The 21,314-nt window shown below is 41.2% G+C and overlaps 1 protein-coding gene across 1 annotated transcript; it reads right to left on the bottom strand.

The window, feature by feature from the left end:
• Window positions 1–3,517: 3,517 nt before the first annotated feature.
• Window positions 3,518–20,150, bottom strand: LOC134377603 (adhesion G protein-coupled receptor F4). The gene is made up of 9 exons (XM_063096093.1): window positions 20,064–20,150; window positions 19,149–19,203; window positions 13,918–14,069; window positions 12,479–12,730; window positions 10,182–11,561; window positions 7,975–8,016; window positions 7,532–7,591; window positions 6,421–6,477; window positions 3,518–3,593 (listed from the first exon to the last, which is right to left on the bottom strand). Exons 1-8 carry the CDS (start codon window positions 20,148–20,150, stop codon window positions 6,430–6,432), a joined length of 2,076 nt encoding a protein of 691 aa, XP_062952163.1. The 3' UTR covers window positions 3,518–3,593; window positions 6,421–6,429.
• Window positions 20,151–21,314: the final 1,164 nt, after the last annotated feature.

The following is a 21,314-nucleotide window of genomic DNA, read 5'->3' as shown; positions in this document are numbered from 1 at the left end:
CATTGAGACACTGAGTTGTGCCCAAGCATGGCAATTACCAGGAGGGAAGAATTTCTAGGAGAAAAGTTTATCTTCAGGCTGAGTTGCTTAGGGCTAAGACTGGATGCTGAAGTCAGAGCAAGATAGCCACCCGAGGGCCTGTGCAGTGTCCTCCTAACAAATACCCACTTCATTCCACCCTGTTGTCCCCTCCGTATTTCTCTGACTTCTTGGTTTTCTTTATGTGACCAACCATTTTTCCCCCAAACAGAAAGCAGTGCAAAATTATTTATTTTTTATTATCTTTACATCCCACCAGGCATTCTAGGGCTTGCATGATCTGACATATTCTCCCTCTAAGACTGAAATGTCTCTCCACTTGGGCAGGTTATTCTCTTCACTTCTCTTTGAGTGCCTTCCTTATCCTCACTTGCCTTTTTGAAGCCCTCATGCTTTCCTCCCTGCCTGAAATAAGTACATACCCATATCTGTTCAAATCTTATATTATAATACATATTATATTAGATTATAATACAGCCATTAGGCCCAGTCCAGTTCCACCCTCTCCGAGACCATGTCCCAAGCACTCTTGGCCATGCCAGTTTCTCAGTTCTCTGATACATTCATTGCACCAAGTCCTTACATGTTGAACCCATTCAGCATTGATGGCATTGTTTTATGACACATCATTTTTTCGTGGATAGACATTTGGCCCCAAGCAAAAGGCTAATAAGAGAAATTTCATTTTTTCCACTTTACTTCTCAAAATAGGGGCATATATTTAGAGGTCAATAAGTATTTGTTTGAATTAAACTTACTGACAAGAATTTCTTCTCTTTCTCTGTTTTATTACCCAAGAAGTTTTTTCCCATCAAAGACTAACTGAGCCAGAATCTCTGGGGCAAGGCTCAGGCTCTCATAGTTTTTAGAAGCTTTCCAGGTGGTTTTTAATGTGTTTCAGGGCTGGAATCACTGTTCTTTATGGTAGTTCACTATACTATACAGTCAGTTCTTCAAACCAGAATTTGTTCTAACTTAATAGATACATTAGGGAATAATTTGAACATAACATGAATTTCATGTTTGTTTGTGTATGATATCATCTGCAAGAAACAGTAGCAGAATGCAGAAAACTGTACATACACAAACCGAGCCATGCAGGAATACACAACACACACACGAACTTCAAACATCTTCAGCTCCCTTAGTACTCTGCCTGTGTTGCAAGCCACATCCATCCGCTTCTGGTATGACAGCGTTCTGTCAATTTCAGATAACCTTTTTTTTTTTTTTTTTTTTTTTGTCGTTTTTTTGTGACCGGCACACCGGTCAGTCCTATATAGGATCCGAACCCGCTGTGGGAGCGTCGGCGCGCTGCCAGCGCAGCACTCTACCAAGTGCGCCACGTTTATCACAACAACTAGCAAGCTGCAAACTTTTTGAAGCCACTTCCCAAAGCAAACTTCAGGTCCTTATGAAGGGAAAATACCATATTTCTTGCAGTATTTATCTATTTCTTAACCACTTAACATGAGTTTGACCGTGCTGCCATTTTTATTGCTTTTTTTTTTAATGTGTCTCAGACAAAGTTTTGATATGTTAGATCCCTAACCCATTTTACCCATAAGCTCTATGGTTTTTATTGGCAATTCTGCATAGCAAGGTGATTTTTAGAAACACTTATGTGGTGTAATTGCGGAACTGTCTGCCCTCAGCACCCTATCTCCCTTAATACGTGCTGAAAAGATGGAGAGCTTAAGAAAATATGGGGAGAAAAGGAGACTAAATGGTAGAGCATAAGGAAATTATAAATTTGAACGTGTTACAGTTCCAAATAAATCTACTAAACTTAAGGCAATTATTTAGCTTGGAATTCCATAATCCTCTGGAATTTCTGAAGTGAGAGAAATAAAAGTTGTTTTGATAGTGGCAGGGGTCAGGAAGGACATGTGAATCAATAAATTAATGCTCAGGAAATTTTACAAATTTGAAAGTTAAATTCATGTCCTTCCTATGAACATTTTATTTTAATTTTATGAGAGGAGAATAATTTGCAATTAACTGAAAATTTTCATCCTTTAAGTAATCAGTGTTTGGTTTGAACCCAATCCTTGTTTGCTTTTAAGCCAATTCTAAAGGTTTTGACAGCAAGCCTGCAAAGAGGTACAGTTGTCCTTTGGTATCTTCAGGGCATTGGTTTCAGGACCCCCGCAGATACCAAAATCCACAAATGCTCAAGTCTCTTATGTAAAGTGGTGTGGTATTTGCATATAACCTATGCACATCCTCCTATATACTTTAAATCGTCTCTGGATTACTTATAATACCTAATACAATGTAAATGCAATGTAAATAGTTGTTACATTGTATTGATTTTTTTTACTTGTCATATTTTTTATTGTTGTATTGTTTTTTTTTCCAAATATTTTTAACCCACAGTTGGTTGAACCTGAGGTTGCAGAATCGCAAATACCAAGGTCCAGCTGTACTCACCTGTATTTTGTTTGTTTCATGAAAAAGAAGTGACTAAATGGCTTTTATGACTTCTGCTTTGAACAAATTGTTCTATCCCACCCACATGGCCATCTTTAGCCCTACTGAATGCCTTACTATTTTAAACCAAATTGGTGATAGAAATTTCACTGAGAGTTTCTGAAAGACAGCCCGTGCTTTTTGCCAAATATTTCCAGGTTCCCACCCGTGGGCACATGGCAGTTTTGCATTCCCAGACCTCCTGTAGGTCTGGTCAATGAATTGAGGTGGACTGACAACAGGATTGATGTCCAAGAATGTGGTGGTACTAATGGAGAAGTCCATCTGGAATGAACTCACACATGAGCAGGTTGTGAAAGGTAAGTATATTCATTTTTATTTCTAAAATAACAACTGGAATCTTCCTTATATGTAGTGATTTAAAAAGACACACACGCAAACATACACACACATGCAGATACAAACACAAAAATAGTAATACCGAAAGGTACATTTTTCCTATTTCATAAATGAGGAAATTCAGATCCTGAAAGCTAAATTATTTTACTCAAGGTCTTAAATAGACTAAAATAAAAAGCATACTAAGTAGTTCTTTTACTACTCTTCTGTTCTCTGCCTTTGGGAAAGCTACCAGGACTTAACTGTCTCCAAAGCAGATTCAGTGTTTCTCTTGCCACACCACCCTCCCACTGCTACCCACCTCACCCCCACGAAATAGGATCTAACTCCCATCGCCCAAAGTGCCCAGGACCCACGCAGTGTAAAGGACAACTGAGCCATGGAGCCGGCCTAGGGAGTGAAAGTAGACCAAGTCCAGAGGGGCCCAGCAGCACCAGGAGGTCAGAAAATGGTTTGCAGGCTGATTCTTAATCTTGCCAAGGTTGACCAAGAAGCTGGTCTCTTGCAAGTCATGGGTAGGTCAAAGTGTCAGTAGATCAGCCTCCCTAAAGCAGAGTCACCAAATGGTATCCTCAGCAAACATTTTCACACCGAGGGCTTATGGTCACTCCTGGCAGAGAAAGTCTTCCAAGGAAGCTTGGTTGTCCCTCCTCATTCCAGCCTGCTTTCCATGTCCTTCTCATGGAGCTCCCCTCTCAGACATCCTCGAGGAACGGGACAGCCTGGGCAAAATGGTTGGAACACTGATTAATAGATTAAGAGCTGGCATTTATTGATAGTTTGAGCCAGACACTATTACAGGGCTTTTTGCTATTGTTTTTGTTTTGTTCTTTTTTTCCTCAGGGTGGCCATAAACCATTCTAGGGTTTTTTTAATGTGTTATCTCATTTAATCCTGAAATAATTTGGAGAGTTATGTACTATTATCAATCCCGTTTTACAGATGAGGAAATGAGGCACAGAGACATTGAGTAATTTCCTCAAGGTCACACAGTAGGAAGGCTGTTCTGCAGCTGTATTTTCTCCGTGCCTTTTGCCTGCTCTGTGCTGCTCTCTCGACACTACACTCGGCGCTCAGCGCCCGCTGTCCTCTGCTGTCTGAACTTGGTCTCTAGAATGACTGCCGCTCTGAAGTTACAATTTAACGTTGTAAACCGTGTTGCTTCCCTCGGGGTAGTTGCTCAGTCGGTCTCACTTTTCATTTGTGGAGTGAAGAACTCTATATCCTTTTAAGAGAATTTTAAACATAAACAAATATGTGGAAGATTTTTGGAGGAACCGAGAGCTTCCTGGGGCACCCGGAATCACACTGGGTAAAACCGCCCGAGTCGTATTAAAGGCTCGCCCTCCATGTGAACAGCAGAGGGCGCTGTGCAGCCGTGGCCTCGCCCTAAAAGTGCTGTCTCCTTCTCGCCCCTGCCTGCCCGGTGGGCTTCCCCCAAGTAGACTCTCTACCTGAAGCAGACTTCCCGGGTTTCACACCTCTGCAGTTCTCCTTCCTTGACCCCAGGACCACATGGAAGGCCTCTCTCAACTCTGTTACTAAGAACAATCCTGACCTGAGGTCTTTGGGATAGGAGGGGCTTCCACCCACACTGGGAGCCTCAATTCTCAGGGCAAGTCCAGTTCTGATCTCCCGCCCCCTTTCTCACCCCTGGAATCCTGCCTACCTCCTGAGTCCCGGTCAGTCTTTGATTTTGAATTCTGGTTTGAGGTCTGAAATATGGCCTTGTCCCTGTGAGTTGGCCCTGCCCTGACTGCGATTCTGCCTTGGGCTTTCCAAACATCTCGAGTGTGCCTGAGCTGTAATTCTGCCCTAAACCCTGTGCTCTAATGGTTATTGTGTCCCCAACATGGGCTACTGTGATCTCAGTTGCTGTTAAAGAACCTTCTGAGGTCACGCGTGTGCAGATGTGAAAAGCATAGGTCCCAATTACCGAGAAAATCTAGTAGGCACAGGCCCACCTGTGGAGTATATGCTGAAAGAATGCAATCCTCAGTTCATCACCTACCTCATAGGTTCAAAAAAGAAGTTGAAAGTTAAAGAATTATGTGATGAGGAACTTCGTTGGGGAGTATTGTTAGCACATTCCTATCTCCTTCCTAGATTTCCGCCTAATTCCAGTATAAGCCTTTTGAACTTCACCAACTCTAGTAAGTAGTACAGTCCCTGGTCTTGGCTTCTGCTGATTTTCTCCAACCAAATATGCCCAACTAGCTAGAGATAAGGCCTCAGTCACGTTCCTCCCTTGAATGGCTGGATACAGAATCTGCAGGAGGCTGGGCCTGCCCAACCTGAGACAGTCTGATATCTAAAATGGGTTGTTGTCAAATTAGGACCATATTTTTTTTTTCTTTTAGAAAGCAAGCCCAGCTGTGTTTTTCATAGGTCAAGAAATGTTTTGCTGATGTTCCACCATGGAAAAACCCTATGGACTAGGAAATGGGCAGAGGTCAGGAGGGTCAACCTTCTATAAATTCTAATATAAAAATCCAAATGTGAGGACAATTAGTTAAGGATAATATGCCGATGTTTTCCCCTCTCTGTTTTCCCCGCACCCCATACATACCAGTCAATGTGTATGACAGAGCCCCCTTACTCTCTCTCCCTATCCCTGGGGCCATGTGCCAATGTCTCACAGCAGCACATCAGTTTGTAGGATCTAACACAGGTCCCTTAAGGGTTCTTCCAACTCAGAGTTATCTTTGGTTCCATGAGATCGTTTCAACCCATTGCTCAATACATATGGGCCATGACTCAGAAAGGGAAGGAATATAAAGAAAAATGTGGCTGCTGCCAAATAGTGCTAAAAAATTTTTTTTAATTAAACAACAAAACAACTCTGAGATCTGAGACTTATCCACATCCGTGCAGAAAGGCCATGAAACCTCTCCAAGACAAAACCATTTCCAAGGTTGGTCATCCCTGCCCACATCCCCCTATTACTGCTGAGGCTTCTGACTGACATTTTGTGACTTATTCTCCCATTCATGGTTGCCTGATATTTGTTTTCCCCTGGTTTCACTTGTGTAGAAATAAGTCTCAGGAGCTGCCGTGAGTAGGCAGCTAATTTGCCACAACCCCACCCACACTCCCCGAGGAATGATTCTGGGCCCCACTTCATTAGAGAGATACAGGCCTGATGCTTTGTAATTTCAATCAATCAAATCTCCCTTCTCGACAATGGGCATATTGTAAATGTCACACCCACTGACAAGATGGGACTAAGGTATGTGAGCGCTGCAGACAAGGGTGTGTTTTGTATTAATGCAGGTGCAATGGCAGCATCTGCTCACAGAGGGCAGAAAATAAAAGCATGCTCATGGTTTGGTTATGCAAACCGAGATCACATAGGTTTTAAAGAAGATGCACATATTTTCGTTTATGTGCTGGGCAATAAAAAAGTTCCATCCTCTGAAAGATATGTCCCCCTCTTCCCTCCCACCTAGTACCAGCATCACATGGCAGGCCATAGTATGCTCACAAGGGGCACTGGGTGTCTTGACACAACTTGCAAGTGAAGTTTCTTCTTAAGTATTTAATACTCACATTTCATCCTCAGCGATTCACTAACTTAGGTCCATTGGTTGGGCTTAATGATGCATTCTACATGGGAGTGGGGATAACAGTGATGACAATGAGTAATGACACTGACAAAACAAGAACATACATTTACATTTATGTCTATGCCCGCCTAGAGATAAACATGTGAAAATGAAGACATGAAGAGAAGTATCCAAATTAACAAAGCTGCACAGAAAAATTATATTTTACTGAATCTAACATTATAAGCTACATTGTTACTTTTATGTTCTGATAAAAAATTTTTTTAAAAAACTTGCCAATTAAACCATGGCATGTCATTGAGTGTAAGATACATTACAATTTTAGAAATATCAAAATATGAAGAAAAATGCCTATCTTAGAATTGATAAAGTATGATACTAAAAGTACACAGTACTAGCTAACCATGAATGGTAGTTATCCATGTATCCAGAAAGTTTTTTGTTTGTTTTTAAGGAAGTAGCTCTAAATGAGAATTTGTTGGTTAAACAAATAACTTCTAATTAATACAGAAATGTTGGCAATTTTAGTTGGTTCCTTAAAAGACAGATTGCTAGGTCCAAAGTCTTTCTCAAGTCTGTAAGTACGTGGATACTCCAATCCAAGGGAAGTGTGGTTTACTGGAAAGAGTCCTGAAGAAGGACAATGGGAAGGGATTTTGATGCCAGTTGGTCGTGGTCATGATTCTGCTCCTAATTGTCTGGGTGTCCTTGTGAACATCCCATAAGTACTCTGAGCCTGGATTTCCGTACCATAAAATGAGTGGACTGGACTAGACTCTCATTTGTAACTCATCTCTCATTTCCCAGCTCTCACATTTTATTAATCTATAATCCCTGGTTTATGTGGTCCAATTTCAAAGGGTCAAATGTCAAGCTGAAATACACTCAATGTGGAAAATTTTCTTGAAGGGTATATTCTGCTGACCTTCAGGTTTAGCAGGATGCTCCAAATTTATTGAATGAAGAAATGAATGAATAAAATATGCCCTATTGATTCTCTTTGCTAACACATCCTGAGCACGAGGCTACAGTATTTGCCTCTGCATAATTGAAGAGGACACCCTCCAGTGTTGAGACGAGCGGGGCGGGCTTACCTCTGCTGCCCTCGCTTTCCCCTTCAGTGAAGACATCCTCATCCTCAAAGCATCTCTTATCTAAAGAAGCAATGACAGTGAGAAATACCTGACAGATGTCAGAGGAAACAGAACCCCCAAGGCTCAGACTCATGTCCTGAAACTTTGAGGCCAGTAACCCTGGCAGAAAAGTTGAGGTGTGGTTATCACTGGATTTGAGATTAAGATTAAAATTGTGGTCATGGTCTTTTCACCAGCAGAACTCACTCCCAGCCGCCTGTTGATTTGATAAAGAGCAAGAAATGAGAGTATAGTTCTCGCCTCTTTTCCTCACACAGCTGACACCCTGAATCACCTCACAAACTCAACTCCCCTGGACTATGCTCCGATCAAAACCACTTCATCCTCCTGCTTCCCTCGCCACATGGAAATCGTTAACAATGAGTAAGACAAATTCAAATTACCTTGTGATCCATAATGGTTCCAAACAGCAAGATGAAGAAACCCTGCAGCAAAATGCGACAGAATCATGAGGGACTGTCTTACAAACAATACCCTACCTGTTATTTTAATACCACTCTTGTAGATACCTGCTAGGGCAGTTATTAGATATTAGCAACCTCAGTTTCCATTGATACAGATAAAAATGCATTGATGGCTATTTCCTCTGAATCTGTCTCCACTCCTGTAAGAGGATTACTCTCATGGGACTATGCATGAGGGTTATTGATATTAATAGCTACATTTGTAGAATAGAGTTTTTGACCTTATTAAATCATTTTATTTTCTTCCCAAATATCGATATAGTGGTTCTTACTCATGATGACAGTAACACGTGACATGGACTCTTGTTATTCAAAATCACAATCATAGAAGGTGTCTTAAGAAAATGAAACTTGTGTTCTAGTCTACTTCAAGAGGGAATTAAAAGTTGGTAAGTAGGCAGCCAGGGCCTCTGAGCAGGTAGATGAAGTTTCTGCATAAAAGAAAGAGAAAGTGACAGAGACCGGTGAGACCAGAATCTCTCCACTATCTAAGGATAGTTTCATGGTAAAGAAACACTGATCAGACGACTGAAAACGTTAAATGTGAGTCACAGGGAAAGCTTGCTAAGAAAAGTGGATTGTATAGAACTAAAAGTATTTGGGTATTTTTTTCTATCAAGAAAAGAGAAACACAAATGACCCGAAAAAGAAATACAGAACAAAACTTCCTGGGGCTTAATTAAGCTGCAAAGTAAGAAAGAGGATGAGATCATTAGTCACCAGAATAACTTCAAGAGTGGAGAGATTTATTAAAAGTCCAAGAGCTTTTGATTTCCCAAAAACAAAAACAAAAAACCTTAAGTTGTTTTCAAAGCAATGCAATGAGAAGAGTGAAATAAATGTGTCCCATTGTTATTTAAAAAATTATGAGTAAGATATATAACTGATCTGAGTTGGCATTTCTTTAAAGTCTACTTTTTTCTTTTTTTTTTTAATTGAAACGTAATTGATTGTACACATCTGTGAGGTACAGAGTTGAATATCAATACTTGTATGCTATATGTGATGCTCAAATGGGGATAATTGGTATATTCAACATTACACAGTGTAATCATTTTTGGTGGCCCTTTACCAATTTCTCTGCTTTATATTTTGTATCATGCTTTTAAATAAAGTAATAGTGACATGTCAATAGGAATACTTTGCTACTTTATTTATATTTATATTATTTAAAGCAGTAGTTGGAAAATTTCTCCTGCAAAGAACCAGGTAGTAAATATTTTAGGTTTTACAGCTCATACTATTGCAACTACTCATTGTAGCACAAAAGCAGGCATGGGAAAAACATAAACAAATGAGCATGGCTGTGTTCCAATAAAGCCCTATTTACAAAAACAGACAGCAGGCCATCATTTGCCAACCCCTGATTAAAAGCATAATTAAGAATATGGACTTTACAAATTTTTTACTACTCATAAGTACAAAAAGCAGTCTGGCTAAAAATACCTTCTTCAAAGTGCAAGCTGAGTAGCCAAGAGGGAGTAAGACAACTTTAAGAGAGACAATCTTGCCTCACCAAGCATGTTAGAGAAGAAAAAGACAATAGAGATCATTCTAGATCCATCTCTTTGCTATACAGATGAGATGGCTGAAGCCCAGAGAAAAGTGACCGTCCCAAGATCAGATAGTATATGGCAACAACTTACATTTATTTCACAGGGAACAGCAGGGGAGAGGTTCAATGAGAACGCCTGACTGGTTAACACCCAAAGTGAATGGCAAGGGACATCTCTTTCTACTATGGAAAGTGGCTATTATTCCACTGAGTTCCCAAACCATTGGTGAAAGGACAAAAATTGTGCTTGTTTTGGGGTATACTATGTGAGTATAGCCTCACCCATCCCTGACCAAAGAACAGTCCTCTATAAGTGAAGGTTAACTTTTTCTGACATTGAAACTTTAGAAGGGATACAGGTAGATCCATGAGGAAAGAAGGAAGGAAATTCCCACCCAACCAGCTTGATCAGCCAAAGCCAACTTAACAATCAATAAGAGTGAGAGATGCCACAGCCAAATATCCTTAAGATATGGAAGAAAACAGAAGGAACATTTTGTGTTCTATAATTTTAGCCATATTTTGTTGTCTAGCCAGAATAACACAGAAAAGTCTCCCTCTTCGAACTTACCTGGAAAGCATTGAGCAGGGCAAAGATTATATGGAACATCAAGGAAGCACCTTCTATGAGAGTGGCTATCCCAAAACCCCAGGTCAGTCCCAGCAGTGGGGTGAGGATGGCAACATTTTTGCTAATCCTCATAATTATGGCCACATCCTGAGACTTGGAACTGCCAATAGAGGGCCTCTGAGTGTTGACAGCAACAACCAAAACCACAACGAGATTCACGGCCACAATGACCAAAGCTGGGATGGCAAATGCTAAAAGGGCTTTGGTGTTGTCCCAGTTAAGCCAGCAGGCCTCAGGTCTCACATAGCCTTTATCTGGTTCTGTGATAGCAACTGTGGTGACAGCAATGACCAGTGGGCACCCATAGCCAATGGCAAAGCCAATGGCCATCATGCGGGACTTCATCATCCTACGGAAAACGACCAATATTCCATAGATGATGAGTAGTGCTTTGAAGAGCATCCAGAAAAACAGAGAGAGGTAGAAAAAATGGCTGAAAAACGTCACTGCAACACACCAGTTGTAGTCCTGGGCCTTTAGATTGAAGTTAGAGCCTACGATGAACCACACGTTAGCAATGAGGAGTGACACTGCTATGTTCACAATACACACATGTCGCATGTATGATATCTCTGTCACAACCACCTGGGACCACACTGTGGCTTCAATGATCAGGCAAAGAACCAAGCTAAGGACTGAGATGCTGAGCCCGATGCAGGTGATGTAGTCCAGGACTTTGTCTGTGATAGATCTGGGGGACATCAGAATGGAAAAAGACATCACCACGTTGGTATAGTTGCAGCGGCATTTCACTTTGTTCATGATATCCGATGTCATGTGACATGCTTTCTCGTCCCACCTCCTTTTCCTGGAATGCCAGCCAACGCACTGGGCCCTGGCATTTCGGGATTTATTGATCTTTTCAAAGGTGAGTAACACTTCTTTCAACCTTCCTGGTAAAGCTACTGAAAGGACCAGACCATTTACTGGTCTGGGAAGACTCACATTTTGCAAGTGGGCTTCTTTCAGAATGGCCCCCAAGGTTGGAAAAGCCATGCTGATGGCTTGGTATGCATTTGCTGGCAGCTTCCGGAGTTCTTGTCTGGGAATTTCTATCATTCCTAAGATACCTTCTGTTTTATTATTTGTGCTCATAGAGAAGCTGAAACTATTCTCTGGGGTGTTGTGGTTGATGTGAAACCCTTTTGTCTGAATGAAGAGTTCATCTGCAATATTCTCAGATTCATTGTGGATGTGGAGTTGCCCGGCAAATAAATTCACTGACTGCAGCAAATCCGAACCGGCGTTTTCATCAGGAATGTAAGCCCAGTTTGAAATGGCTGCTGGGTCGAGGATGTGATTGGCCACTTCACTGTAGCTCTGCAGTGGAGAAAAGTGGATATTATACTAAGGATTTACACATTACTGTACAGAGTTGACTCCTAAAATCTGAAATTTCTGAAAATCAAATTATTTGATCTTACTTGACATATTTCTCTTCAAATTCCCTGTGTAAAATTCCCACATTAAAAAAGCTGCACAGAGGGAAGAAAAGTAAAGGAATTTTTAAAAAAGTATCACAGCTGAGGTTTTCTTGCTTTATTATTGTACCCAAGGCAGCATTTCTGAACTACAATGTGTGGAACCCACCTTTCCTTGAGACATTAATGATTGTTTAAGGGAGGGTGTGGGGGTAGGTTCCATGGTAATCTAAATTTGAAAAATACTGCATACATATTCCTGTATCATTTCCCCCTTACATATCTCATGAATATTCATAACCAATAAAAAAAAGTACGAAATAAGAAAGAATAAATTAAAATTAAAAATAATAAAAAAAGAGTTCCAAAGTTCATTAGCACATTAAAAGCTCTAAAATGTCTTGCCATAAGGAAATCTGCCTAAATTTGTCTGACCCAGAACTTCCTACAACTGCTGTACTATGCATCTCCCCTTTAAAAATGGAACCTCCACTAACATTTCTCAGAACAATTGTGTTCCACAGAACATACTTTTGAAAACACTAGAGTTGCCTGAGTCTTTTTAACAGCCACCACTATGTGATATTTTCTTTAAAATATTAAGTGTGTACAAAAATGTGTACAAAAAGGTTCTAACTTCTTGCAAACTTCCATAAACTAGAATGAACCAATAAGCAAAATTGAGGTAAAATGCCTGCTGTTGTTGTTATAGTTGTTGTGGTTGTTGTTTTTACTCTGAAAAGTACATTTGAAACTGTTAAAGTGAAAGATTTTGAAAAAGAAAAGTGTGCTTTTAATGAAATTAATGAAGAGTACCTTCATTTTCTCTTGAGTAACGTTATCGGACAAGTCCCTAGAAATATTTTTTAATAATTCCACTATAAATGCAATGTTTCCTGATGTGACTTCTGATGACTTCACAACATCAATTATACAGGCGTAATCAAGGGGGCAGTTCTTGCGGATTCCTTGAGCTATGCTCTCAATGGGCTCCGGAGCTCGAAAGTCAAGAATGTGCAGAGGTATAGACGGTGCTGCTATGGAAAGGCGAGATGCACCATTTGAGTCCTGTTTTAAAAAAACAAACAATGTCCCATTCAGAAATGATTAAGTACCTAACATGTCAGACTAAAGGAGCTAAAGACACAAACAACCCACATGAAGAAAACAGATAAAGAAGGAAGCAATCTTAAACAGTGGTTTTGATGCTGCAAAGTAGAGAGGGGAAGGTGGGGTCACAAACAAGCAATAGATTCCACCAACATTCCCACAAAGATCAGGATATCGACTTTTCCTACTGGAGTTTGCTTTCAAGACAATGAATTTAACATCTTGTTATAACAAGATGATTTTCTCCAGAGATTTGGGGAAAGAGGAGCTACATGGAATTTTAGGAGGAAGTGGTATTTGGAGGTTGGCAGATCAAACACAGAATGCTAAGAAACTGGAATTTCAAAAAGTTTAGACTTCACTAATTAAAAGTTCTTTGCTCATTCTTTGATACTTTTACCTACAGTCTCTCAGAATGTGACTTTGAATAAGGCAAAGCAATAATTCATTTCCTTTAATTTACTTTTGAGTGCCACTAAAGTTGCAAGGACTTTCATGTGATCGCCTATGCTGAGTGACAAAGACTTCACCTGCAATCACTTTATAAAGCCACTGTTAAAATTTTAGAAAATGTAGAGATCTGTGTGCTTCAATGAGATTGAAGAGACCGTTGAGGAAATGGTTGCTAAGTGGACAAAGGATAAGTGGACTAAGGATATAGGAGAGGAGATATGAATTTTAACCGAGATGTGATGTATTCACTGGATTTCTATTCCCTCTGGATCATATATCTCTTCTTTCTTTTGGTCAAGTGATTGAAAGTATTAGAAAAAGATATCACAATGAATTTGATTCTAGACACATTTAGTTGAATAACTGATTAGCACAAGAGGCATACAAATCCACCTTTACCACGAAAACGTAACCTGTAAGCAGGCATTTACACAGTGCAGTGTAAATGAATTTCAGATCTTTTTTTTTTTGAGAAGATTCTGAGAAGAAGAAACAGAGAAAGTGAAGAGAGGAAGGAGTACCTGAGAGTTTGGGTAAGAAAGGAAGGACAAGAAACAAATTTAACCCATTCCATAGATTTTCCTAAATCCAGACCTGAAACTTACTGTCATGCTGAACAGATCACATTAAAAACGCCTCTACCACCTCCTGGGGGATTGGTTTCTGTCACCAATAATATGCAAATGAATCACCTTAAAGAGTGTTTTCATGGAAAGGCTTGTACAAGTCTCGGTTGATTTTTGCCACCTCTTTTGATTACATATAAATCCTATTTCTCCACGAAAGTGCTTAGCACAAGGCTGGCTGCAGTTGGAAAAAGAGATGCAAGATCCATGGCATTTCTCTGAAAAGGAAGAAAGACAGAAAGACCTAATTAGCATTTCCACACTCTGGCAAATGCATCTAATTCATTCTGGAGATTTGGGGATTGCTTCCTGGAGGAGGTGACATTGAACTGGGCCCACAGCCAGGCAGATTGTGAAGCTAGTGTCCAGGCAGAGTGAAGAGCACATGGAAAGAGGACTTACAGGTCATTCAGAAAGGCTGGCTCAGAATGCATAGGGACAGGGGGTGGGGGTGGCGAGAGGTGAGAGTGGGAAGAAAAGCAGGAGCTAAGTCACGAACAGCCTTGAATGCTGTACTAATGTGGTAGTTACCAGAAAGCATGATTGTATTTATTTTTGAAAGATCATTAACAATAGCATAGAGCAGGTGTCGGTAAACTTTTTTGTAAAGGACCACATAAATGGAGTTGCCAGTCAAAATACAGGAAACCCAGTTAAATGTTCATTTTCTTTTCAGATACTGTCAATTCTTAACAGGACACTGAATTAGCAAATACTGAACCATTGCTCCTAAGGAAATATAACGTTAGATTCCTGTGAGCTTTTGCTCACAACATGTTCATCAATTGATCAATATATGACCTTGTTTTGTATGTATTTGTATTTAAAGACACCTTATTTAATGTATCGTGTTGATTCATTAACATTGAACTCATAGCCAATAGCATTATAACTCATGCCTGAATGAAGCATTAAACAGAAAAATCACCCAAAAAAAGGCACAAAAATGCAAAAAAAAAAAAAAAAGTGGCACTACATACCCTGAAGAAGGACAGTTGGTTACAGTATGAGGACTAGGGGCCGGCCCGTGGCTCACTCGGGAGAGTGTGGTGCTGACAGTATGAGGACTAGAACAAGAAGGCAGTGGTCACCTTGTCCAGCCTCAGCTGGGAACATGTGCATCAGGCAACTTAATTTTTTTGGTGCTCTGTGCATGTCTGTGAGTATTGAGGCAGTGCTTACAAATAAATTTCAGTGAGTAAGCAAATTCACAAATACAGAATCCAAAAAGAATAAATATAACAAATAAAATTTTTGTCTATGTATGACTCTTGTGATATTATTCATTGTTTATCTGAAATTCAAATTTAACCAGGTGTTCTATATTTTTATTTGCTAAACATGGCAACCCTAGCCAGAGAGTAAATACTTTCAGCTTTGCAGACCATATGGGTCTCTGTCACAACTACTCAACTCTGCCTTTGTAGAGTGAAAGCAGCCAATGACAATATGTAAATAAATGGGCATGGCTGTGTTCCAGTAAAACTTTATTTACAAAAACTTGTCCATGGGTCAAAATGGATCGACTGAGGCAGGAAGTCTAAGAATGAAGCATTGAAGTATTCCCAGGAATAATTGCCTTATGGTATTGGCAGTGCAATGGAAAGCCGATGATGCTGAGAACTATCAAGGTGTTGAAATCAATAAAATGAGTTGACCAACTGGATGACCGTCGTGGAGTGCATGCGTATTTATGGCTCAGACAACTCTGTGGATGATTTCACTTACTGAGAAAGGACGCGAGTGGGTTTGCATCTTTCCTTGACATCTACCAAGTGTGTCAATTTTTGCAAGTTAATTAACTGAAGTAGTTCTCAATTTCTTCATCCATATAGTTTGGAGATGATGCCATAGTGTTGTTATAAATATTGAATGAGATTGCATCTTGTACAACACTTAGATCAGTGTTGTCGTAAATGCTCAATAAATGTTAGCTACCTTTCTCTCCTCTTTCTCAATTCTACATCTATATAGAAATGTGCTTGCCACCAAAAGAATACCTGGCTATTACTGTGCAGAATCCAGTTACTCCCTACTATTTGGGTGAGAACCACATGCTTTCACCATATTACTACTAATGATTACCTCCTTAGTTTACTTGTCACTTCTCAAGAGTAACCATTCTCACTGCCATGATATCCATCTTACACTGCTTTAACAGAACTCTCAGCACCAGATTATTGAATACATTTAAGCACCTGATAATCTTTGAATGAAAGAATTAATGAATCTTGGCCTTCCTCCTCCTCTGCCTCTTGTTGGCTCATTATTTCAGACAGATTTCTCTTTTGGGTTTGAAAATGGACATTTGTCTATTATTCTAAAACACATGTGAATACTTGCCAACTTGCTTCATTGACTGTGCCATTGATGATGATATAATTATAAGAAAATCTATAAGTATTGGTAAACATGGAGAACTTATTAAAGATTGTTATTCAATTGGAAAGTCTATGGTCTGGGGGCATGCTTGCAACATCAGTGTCTGTATGGCTGAGGCAATGGTCGGAATCCTGCTGTCAGGTTGAAGCAATTGCCTCAGCCATACAACTGGTATTGTTGGCAGGATTACTGGGCAGGTAAAAGAACCAGACAATTTGTGTAGTCGTAGCAGGATTCTGGGCAGGTAAAAGAGCCTGGCAATTGGCATCATGGGTAGGATGCCAAGCAGGTAAAGAAGCAGAAAGTCCCTCCAGAGGAGGAGGAAATGTGGCTACCTTTGAGTATGTGGTACCCGGTGGCCACTTTCCTGTTGACCAGGGTCTGACTGTTGCTCACTGCACTGCGAGCCAACATGGACCAGAAACCGCATGAAGTGGCACAGTTTCAAGATTTGCAGCAGAAAGCAGACAGGTTGGAAACACAATACATGCCCTGGAAGCTGAAGTACAGCAACAGATTATCCCTGCTTCTGACACCAAAGACATATGACAAACCCAATGGTGAGTTGGGGGAGACTGTGTGTCTCCTAGAATGACTTTTGCTCATCAGAAAGTGAAGCATGAGCAGCCTATGGGTGGACTAGTAGGCAACCCACAAGTGACCCAATTCACTAACTATGTCCAATATACCCAGATCAAATTGGTTGGCTTGGGGAAACAGGAAAGTGGCAGAAATAGAGAGATCCCCTGGCTACTCTAGTTATGGGACCTAGGGGTGGATGGTGTGCTGTGCTCTGGAGATGATGTAGTAAATGCATGTCGCGTTTGTCAGGAGGCAAATGGCTCAGAGGGTGCCACTTAAATCTGATGGTTTGATGGGTGCCATATAAACAGAAAAAAAGAGTGCCACATGCAGATGGGCAGATGACCCAAGGATGGGTGCACCTGCAAAATTTCAAGTATGTTTTCACCTGGTGAAAATGTGGAAAAGTTAGCCTCCGTTACTATGTGCCTGTTTCTGGCAGCAGTTACAGAATAGCCACAGATATGCACAGGGGCAGAGCAGCCACTCAGAGATGGACTGGGCAAATGCAGCTGTTTGAACTGTGGGCGAAAGCTGGAGAACGGCCCAAGACTGTGAGTAAATAGCCAGTATAAGCCAAGCTGATTCAAGTGGTTCAAGAGCTGGTGATGGGGCAGCTAGATGCTAATAGCCAAGACAATGGACAAAGGCCCTGAAAGCATTTCAGAAGTTTTGGAGAGTGCCCCTCCCATCACAGGCCCTGAGGCCTAGGAGAACTTCCTGCTGCCCTCAGGAAACTGCTCCCCACACTCCACTCTGGCTGCTCTGGCTGGAGTAGCTGTGCCTAAGGCGGCCCCAAGTGCCATTCGGTTCGTGCAGCAGCTCCGGAGAGCACAAGCGGGAAAACTTGGTGGCAGCTGCGTTGTGGCCAGCAGAACTCGAGAACAGTGGAGGTGTGGCACCCTCCACCCAGATTTTGGAAGATGTATGAAAAAGCCAGGGACTCAGGCAGAGATCTGCTGCAGGGGTGGAGCCACTGCAGAGGTCATCTACGGAGCAATAGGGAGCAGAAAAGTGGGGTCAGAGCCCCCACAGAGAACCCCCACTGAGGAAATGTCTAGTGGAGCCAGGACAATGGGGCTGCCACCAGGAGCCCAGAACTGTGGGGCCGCTGGCAATGTGCGGTGATGGCCTGGAAAAGCCACAGGCACCAAGGCAGCTCAATGGGCTGCACCAATGGAGCTGTAGGAGGGAGGCTGCCTGATGCTTTGGAGGTCCAGATACCCCAGTGTGCTTAGTGTTTGCCCTGTTTGAGTTTCGGATTTGTTCAAGGCCTGTTTTCCCTTTCTATTCCTCCCTTCTGGAATGGGAATGTGTACCCAGTGTCTGTCCCACCACTGTATTTTGGAAGTAGATAAACTTGTATTTTTATTTTTTACAGGTACACAGCTGAAAGGAGTACTGTCTTTAGTCTCAGATGAGACTTTGGACTTTGAGTTGGTGCTGGAACAAGCTAAAGATTGTTGAGACTGTTTGGATGGAATATGTAATGTGTGAATTCAAGGATCAGTCATCCTCGCTAAGGGAACACTGCGGAAGATTCTGAATGAGTAGATTGTACAGCGAGGGACCCTAAAGAGGTGGCTGTAGGGAAAATACAGGAAAATGGTCAGGGCCCCTCAGATGTTCAGAATCTTGCCAAGCATTTGATGTAAATATGCACATGTGCCCAGGTGTTCCTTGTTTAATGTCTAATATAATTGCACATGTGCACCCAGGTGTCCTGTGTAATGGACTTAAGAATAAAGGATGAGTGGCTCTGATCCACAGGGCCCCCCACCCCCAGGATGCCCCCAGAGGGGGCCATGGGGAGGCTGCTACTGCTGCTGGAGGCTGTTTCTGCTACTGCTGCTGGAGGCTGTTGCTGCCAGTGCCCCCAGGATGCCCCGAGAGGCCACCGCCACTGCTGCTTCTGCTGCTACTGCTGCTGCAGGCTGCTGCAAGCTGCTGCTGCTACTGCTACTGCTGAGGACAGAGCTCATGTCGTCTGCCAATGGCTCCCAGGATCTTTCCCAATTACCTAGCGTGGACCTGCATGTGAGGGTTCTGGTGACCCAGCCTGGCACGTGAGGGGTCTGGTGACCCTGTCTATACAACGGGTTTGAAGGGTCTGAACCCTAGCCCTGACAATACAAATGGAAACTTAGCATAACTAAAATAATGAAACGTTTTGGCTTTAGTTATGAGTCTGTAGCCATACAATTAGAATAGCTATTGCTTTAACAATACTATGGCCCTAACCCTACTACTGGCATAGTTGTGTAGCTTTACAATGTCCTTCCTTTATTCTGCCCGGTCTCTAAGTGGAAGAAGACTGTTCTGTAGCCACATACCTTGTATCCTTCCAGTCTTGGGTTTTTCTTCAGGGCTTAGAAGTTTATCTCCATCCTGAAAAACATAAATTCCAAAAGGTCTACTATACTGTGGGATTCTCCTCTCTCATCTCAATTTAGATGCTCCATGTACATATGAGGAGAAAATGTGTTCAGAACTAGAAAGAAAACTGCAGCAGATCCATGTGCAGGTATTGCAGGAACTTGCTGAAAGAAACATGGATGAGGGCACAGAGAATACTCTGCCTTCAGATAAGGGATAGAACCTTGACAGTGGTCACTTGGGCTCTGAAGGTCAAGCTCGTGGGTTATGCACATCTTTTCAAAAGTTTAAGAGTCCAGAGAGAACACAGAGATGACAATTTTACAACTAAGCTGTTCTCTGCCTATATTCACTGTAAGGATGAAATGGAGCTAATGGGGTCCACTAGATCCTATATATCCTTAGAAGAAAGAAATAAGCAGATACTAGGAATAATCATGAGGTTGTAATAATAGAATCACAAATCTTTTATGCCTATAAAGGACCATAAACATTATTTTCAAAACCTTTATATTATAGATAAAGAAATTAAGACCCAGAAGTGAAAAGGTTGTACGACTGTGAGAAACAAAGTTAGGACCTGAACCTCAATTGCTCAATTGCCAGGTGAGTACTTTCTCCTTTCATCAGCTGCCTGTTTGCATTCTCTGTGGCTTGCAAAGTGATTCTTCTACTGCACATTGCTTCTTGGGAAAATCCTTGCCACCTCTCAACTTTTCTTTATTCCATTATTTAAAAGTTGCTATCAGTGGGAGTAAAGTTGTAATCATTTGAAAACTTATTTAAAACAGCATGTTATTTATCAGAAATTTAGACATCTAGGGGAACTGAAGGATTTCTCTTGGGACCACGTAGGAATGAATCAAACTTACTTTTATGTGAATCTTGGATCGATAGTGGGAACATTCTGTGGCCATAAATAACACTAAACAGCAAATCATGGTTGCCTGGGACTTCATTTTCACCCATTAGAATATTCACCTGCAATAGAGAAAGAAGGCAGACCCAGCTGAAGGTGATAACTGCACACAACTAACACAATACTTAGCAGGCTAACCAACCACTTGGTGAACCCACTGGGTGTTCTGAGATATTCACACCAAAAAATCTGCCCCAGGAAAGGACAACAGTATCTATTTTTCAAGCCAGCTAAAATGTAAACGGGGAAAGACTTTCTCTCTGTTAGTAGAAATGATGGAAGCACCAAGAAAGATGTACGTTCACCAAAGCATTATTTATTATTTAATCCACAAGTTTCTTTAATAGTAACATTTATCAAGAACTTCTATTTGCCAGTTACTATTCTAAGCGCCTTTTTTGCATTAACTCATTTAATCATATAATGTAAGATACTATTACTATCTTCATTTTATCAATGTGGAAACTGAGGCACAAAGAGTTGAGCAACTATGAGCCCAAGGTCACACAGATAAAAAGTGGAGGAGCCAAGAGCTCCACCCAGATGGTCCAGCTGGAGAGCCATTCTTAATATCTATAGCAGAGTCTCTCAAAAATGGTGCTATTGGCATTTGAGTTGGGTAATTTTTTTTGTTGAGTGCTGTCCTGTGAATTAGAGGATGTTTAGCAGCATCCCTAGCTTCTACCCAATAGATACCAGGAGCACCTCCACTCCCAAGTTGTGACAGCCAAAAATGTCTTCAGACATTGCCAGATGTGCCCTGGAGGAGAAAATTTCCCCAAGTTGAGAGCCACTCCTCCACAGTATACTGTCTCTCTAGCCTCGTGGAGACAAGTAACGAAGTGAAATTGATAAATGCACAATTGTCTGCTCCTGAAGCAAGCACTAAGACCCCCTCTTGTAAATCAACTACCATACAGAGAAACTAAAGGCACTGAAGGATAACTCTCTGTTCTTTTGCCATATCTTTTTTTCTTGCCTTTCTCCTGATAGTTCCATCTTTTAAAGCCAAATCTCTAAGAAAGTATCATTACAAAAGCTGAGATTCATCAACATCATCATTATTATCACCACTTTTCTTTCATATAGGATGGGAGCAATTCAAGCCCATTATTGGTAACAAAGTTCCTAGAATGATATTTTTGGAAGTGCTCATGAAGCAAAGTGAAAATGTCCTGGATTTTAGAGTCAACAAGAGCTAGAT

Source organism: Cynocephalus volans, chromosome 5 (genome assembly GCF_027409185.1).
Source record: "Cynocephalus volans isolate mCynVol1 chromosome 5, mCynVol1.pri, whole genome shotgun sequence".
NCBI classification, from domain to species: domain Eukaryota; kingdom Metazoa; phylum Chordata; class Mammalia; order Dermoptera; family Cynocephalidae; genus Cynocephalus; species Cynocephalus volans.
This window is presented reverse-complemented; position numbering and strand designations above follow the sequence as displayed.

Coding starts and splice junctions, on each gene's coding strand:
- LOC134377603 (XM_063096093.1), bottom strand. CDS start 20,150: ATGAAGTCCCAGGCAACCATGATTTGCTGTTTAGTGTTATTTATGGCC. Junction 14,070..19,148: donor CAAGACTGGAAGGATACAAG/GTATGTGGCTAC, acceptor CTTCCTTTTCAG/AGAAATGCCATGGATCTTGC. Junction 6,478..7,531: donor GGAAAGCGAGGGCAGCAGAG/GTAAGCCCGCCC, acceptor ACTCCCATGTAG/AATGCATCATTAAGCCCAAC.